The sequence below is a fragment of the Oryzias melastigma genome, linkage group LG19, assembly GCF_002922805.2.
Source record: "Oryzias melastigma strain HK-1 linkage group LG19, ASM292280v2, whole genome shotgun sequence".
Taxonomy (NCBI): Eukaryota; Metazoa; Chordata; class Actinopteri; order Beloniformes; family Adrianichthyidae; genus Oryzias; species Oryzias melastigma.
In genome coordinates, this window is record NC_050530.1 from 8595299 (window position 1) to 8600385 (window position 5087).

The 5087-nt window shown below is 38.3% G+C and overlaps 2 protein-coding genes across 2 annotated transcripts in view; one reads left to right on the forward strand and one right to left on the reverse strand.

Annotated features, from left to right (window-relative positions):
* The window catches only part of kif22 (kinesin family member 22), a 9281-nt gene extending 7541 nt beyond the window's left edge, over positions 1–1740 (reverse strand). Inside the window, exons 1-4 of the mRNA XM_024284984.2 lie at positions 1585–1740; positions 1121–1314; positions 921–1048; positions 665–816 (exon numbers count right to left, since the gene is read on the reverse strand). Coding sequence (XP_024140752.1) covers positions 665–816; positions 921–1048; positions 1121–1305 — 465 coding nt within the window. The 5' untranslated portion in view covers positions 1306–1314; positions 1585–1740. The remainder of the gene's footprint in view (positions 1–664; positions 817–920; positions 1049–1120; positions 1315–1584) is intronic.
* A 176-nt stretch (positions 1741–1916) lies between these two features.
* Positions 1917–3910, forward strand: pagr1 (PAXIP1 associated glutamate-rich protein 1). Its single transcript, XM_024284985.2, has 5 exons — positions 1917–2186; positions 2394–2591; positions 2670–2997; positions 3077–3165; positions 3251–3910. The coding sequence occupies exons 2-5, from the start codon at positions 2429–2431 to the stop codon at positions 3484–3486; spliced, it is 816 nt and encodes a 271-aa protein (XP_024140753.1). The 5' UTR covers positions 1917–2186; positions 2394–2428; the 3' UTR covers positions 3487–3910.
* The last annotated feature ends 1177 nt before the right edge of the window (positions 3911–5087 follow it).

Genomic DNA, 5087 nt, shown 5'->3' on the forward strand with positions numbered 1-5087 from the left:
ATTACAGATTTTACATTACAAGTTGCCACATTAAGATGTCTATTTCCACAATAATCCAGGCAAATAAGTCAGTTCTTCAAATACTGTTTGTTTTCTTGCAAATAAAAACCGTGATTTTATGCTTGCATTTTGCATTTGATCACAAAAATAATAAGACATCTTCTCTGTAGCTTCCTCTAGCTTGGAATGCAAGCCAAACCACACATAGAATGACGTGTTTAAAGATCCACTCCAAACATCTTTAAAAAGCGCTCCCAGCAGTTTTTTAAACTATAATTTTGGCATTTTTAGCCAAAAAAAAAAGTCATTTTCTAGGACATGGTTTCTGCAGAGTGGCAGTAGTTCATTACATTTCCCTCTAAACTGTTTTAAGCCCGCCCCTACTTCCTATCATCTATTTGATCGCAGGACTCATGTGGCCTATAGAACATTGACATGTCTGGTTTAGACGCTCCCCCACTAGCTTACAGCCCCTCCCAACCCCAACCTAACAATATTAGAATAACAAAAATGGCAAAACAACTGTGGAGATGTCTAGCCGAACAGATGCCAGCTCAGATGAGGAAAACAAAGACGTACATAGATCTATTTGTCTAACTTTTACATCACAGCTACAAGCTTTTTCAAACTGCATTTTGTTTACAGTCTTCCAAAAAATACATACCTTCTCATTATAAATTTCCAGATATGACATACTGATGCTGTAATCCCAGCCTTCATCCTCATCCCTTGCATTGACTAGATTGAAAACTTCCCGTACAGCCCGAGGAATGACGCCAGGCTTTTCTGCACTGCCCAACATAGTGTGGGTCTTACCTAAAAGGGAAAAAAAGGACAAATCCATAAAAGAAACTTGCATATTATGGAATGTAAAAATAAACTACAAGCACTTTTGTGCGTTTTTTGTGGTGTAAACATACCAGCTCCAGTGGGCCCATAAGCAAAAACGCTGGCATTCTGTCCATTCAATACGTGCGACAAGATGGGCTTCACAGATGAGAGAAAAACCTCTTGCTGTGTCGTCTTTGGACCGTGGAAAGCGTCGAAGCTGAGAAGAAAAGCACACAACTTTTAATGATAAATGGACATTTTAAAATGTAATATAAACTCTGATACTAACTGGTATTTGACTGTTTCTGTAGCATTCCTCCAGTTGACTATTTCCAGGTTTTGCTTATCCAGGCCCCGCACGCACGGCCCTTCGCCCTTTTCGTCCTCTTTGTCCAGATAGGGCCGAAGCCGAACCGCCACTCGAACTCTGGAAATCTTCTTGTTTCCATCTGATGCGGTCACGCGCTGCGTCATGTTTGAGCTCTTCGAAAAAACAAAGGCCCGAAAGTAAAATACCAAGACTCACTTCTTTAAAAATGGCATACTTTGAACAAATTTAGTAACGCACACACTTTAAAAATAAGTAGCATTTAATTTCCTACCAAAATTAAACATCATTGTAATGAGTACAGACGCCAACAATTATTAGCTAACATTAGCATTATTATTTTTTTCGAATATATCTAGGGTTAAATTGGTTAAAACCTTCAAGTTTTTTTTTATTTTTTATTAATAAAAACTAAAGCTACTTACGTTTTCGAAAAGCCTTTGGTGTAGTTAAAAACGCACTTTTTCCATAGTGCAAACACCTCAATTTAACAATGGCGCTGGCTGCCCGGAGAACTTTCTAAAAAAACTTTTAAATCCAACACAGCTTCGACCGGAAACGATATTAACCAATCAGAATTCGCTCGATGTGACGCGCGTGCGCCGTTTTGCATTTTTAAACATTTCAATAACTCATTAAATATTAGTTTTAAAAGGATAAATTTGAGATATGTTTAAGTTGTCAATAATTTAAGCAATCCCCAAACGATTAAATAAATGTATATTTAAAAAATATAATTCCATGATGTGACTGCGCCTGACAGGAAGTAGAATCTTAGGTAGATCTCTAAACAATCGACCTTCACTGCTCCCGCTCTGAATGGGTTATCCACATACATTTTAATCAGTTGATTTATACAGACCTTCCAAGAGGCAAAAGCACGCAGACCGTCAAGCGGTTCCTTCTGCCAAAATGGCGCTATGTTTACCTCTCTGCAGACTCGATCGTTATACCTTCGTGGCTGCATTATTTGGAGGACTTTCAGAATAACCCTTTCACCCCAGCGACACGGATCCACAAAATATTGGTAACAACGAATTGACTTTCTTTGAAAAAATATTGTTTCCTAATGTTTGCGTGCTAGATTTAACGTTAGCTTGCTAGCAAGATCCTCGCTTGATCAAAACCAGTTATTAGAACACATGTATTCTTAGTGATTGTATGTGTTTTATTTATTTATTTTAGTCTTGCATTGAATAAGAACCAAAAAAGTGTCATATTCTCCATTGGTCAGATTTGTGGTACTAAAGCTGAGCAGCTGAGGGAAGGATGCAGGCGGAAGCTTCAGACACCTCCCTCAGAGAGGGCATCCAGGCTTTGGAGGTGGAGGATTCAGAAAAATCCTCTGCAGACATGAAAGATGAGACCATCACGGAACAACAGAACAGTGAGACTGTAGCAGATGAGGACGCAGCAGCCCACGAGGAAGCAGGTATCTGCATTTTGAGACGTGAAGCAGATGTTTTTGCACCTTCTGATCAGAAATGGAACATTTGTGGTACTTTCTCAGTTGAAAAAGTAGATGGAACAGAAGAAGAGGCTCAGACTGATCCCGCTAAAGCCGACACAGGGGTGGATGCTGAGGAGGGGAAGCAGGCTGCAGAAGAGGAGTGGGAGATTCCATATAGCGATGAGGAAATGGAGGATGCCAAAAGCTGGATGCCGCCTCCTTTGGAAATTAAAAGACTCTACGAGCTCCTGGCTAAAGGGGAGATGCTGGAACTGAACTTTGTGCCCCTCCCTAGAAGGCCTCCCACACCTGAACGCTCCCTTTCACCTGAAAGAGACGATGAGGATGAGGCGGTGAAGGAAAGAGAGAGGCAAGAACGAGAGCGCAAGTCAGTAAATCTTTTATTTCAACTCATTCTTCCCGTATTAGTTCGATTCGTGTAGAAAACACTGTTTTGTTCTTCTCAGGCCTCCAACTCCAACTGAGTTCGACTTCGATGAAGAGCACATGCAGTCAACGCCGAAAAGCGCCTTCATCAATCGGCGGCGAACACCAGGTGAGGATAAATATGCTCATAAGACGGATGTAAAAGATTTAAAAGAGTGCAGATTTCTTAACAAAAGTTTGCTTTTGCTTTTCAGGATCCTCCGGCCGTTCAACGGTGAAAAGAGAAGCCCGCCTGGACAAAGTGTTGTCCGACATGAAGCGCCACCGCAAAATCGAGGAGCACATCAGACGCACGGGGAGGGACTTCTTCAAGAACGAGAAAAAGCTGGAGGAGGCGCTCTCCCCAAACAGTCAGAAAGAGCGGGACAAGGAGAGGGAGCGAGACAGCAACCCCAACACCATTTTCTCACCACGGCAGAGGAGATACTAAAGCTTCATAAAGGCTTTCCAGAACTCTTTTTTAATGTAATAAATTGTGTTTTTTGTATTTTGGCAATAATCTTTTAAGCCTAATGTCAAATTACATTCATTTCCAGGTTTTGGTGGTTTTTAACTTCAGCGTTTGGTATAAAAAAGGCAAGTTTGCCTGAGTCTCCATCTGTAAAAGTACTTCCTGTCAGATCTCATTAATTCTGGATGCACAAAAAGTTTTTTATTAGCTAAAGTGCATTAGATTCCAATCATTTATACGTTTTTATATATTAAAAAAGGGTGTTGAAGTGCAATTTCAGCATGCCCCTTTTTACTGATTTTTTCAAAGAGGGGTGGGGGGTTGTTAAAACAGTTTTTTAAAAAATCTAAAGACTTATTTTCTTTAGAATGTTCTTGTTGAATAAAGTTTTGATTGAATACAAGTGTAGAGTTGTGCTTTACTTAAGAAAACACTCATTTGGTGTTATGAACTTGCATATTTACATAAATATAAAGCTTTTCTTAGGCCCTAAAACTAAAAAAAAATTTAATTTAAGAAGCGTTTTTAGATATTATATAGGAGCAGACTTCTTAACCATAAAGATCAGCAATTTTTTTAAACAATTTAAGAATTTTCAATAGAACGCTAATTTTCTTTCAATATAATGTACGTTATATATTTTTGTTAGCTTTAAAATGTGAAAAAGACTACACCTAACAGACTCTGGCGCCCTCTGCTGGCCAACCCACATTAGTTCATAAACCCAAGTTGATATTTCAACTTTTAAGGATCAAATATTTCCAATTTTAATGTTCATAAAACAAACAAAAAAAATAATCAAACACTCAAATCAGGTTCAGGACAGAGAAGTATATTTTAGCTAAGTTTGAGTAACAATACAGCCTCCACATAAGGCTCAGAAGCATAGAGTATAATATGTATGCATAAATATGCATTCAAAACCACAAACCAAATAAATAAATAAATACTTACAAATAAATAACAAGCATTTTTTTGTGGAATATACAGTACATCAGTTCCAATGTTTCAATATTGTCAAGAAGCAGTATCTTATGAGGTTATGGAATCAGGGAAGGAATATTTTCTCTGAAATGCCCAGATGCTTTTGTGCAGTTACCCTGTCACGTTTTCTATTTCCAGGACGAATAAAAATGAAATGACAGAAATGAGTAATTTGGACCGTAACAGCACAAGAACCGAGGCATTTCATCCACTTCCTAATACGCAGGTTTAATGATTAAAAACTAAAATGTTTAACCTAAACAAAAAAAAAAGCTACTTTTTTAAAATTTTTTATTTTTTTTAGCAGCAAGAGAACTCGTCCCTGTCCTGCACAATCATTCCCAATTTACTTCTGTCCAGCTTAAGTGAAATATTAGAAATTTAGAACCAATACTTTTGAGGTTTAAAGCATCCGTGCTGAACTTCCCAGCATGAAAACAAACAAACAAACAAACAAACAAAAAAGAGGGGGGGAGAAGTGAATGGAATGGAGTGATATCTACACTGAAGAACCACTGCTACAACCTTTGGGAAAAAGTTTGCATACGCTAAGCTGGAAAACTAAAGTTTGGTTGATCTACTGTGCAACACTTGTT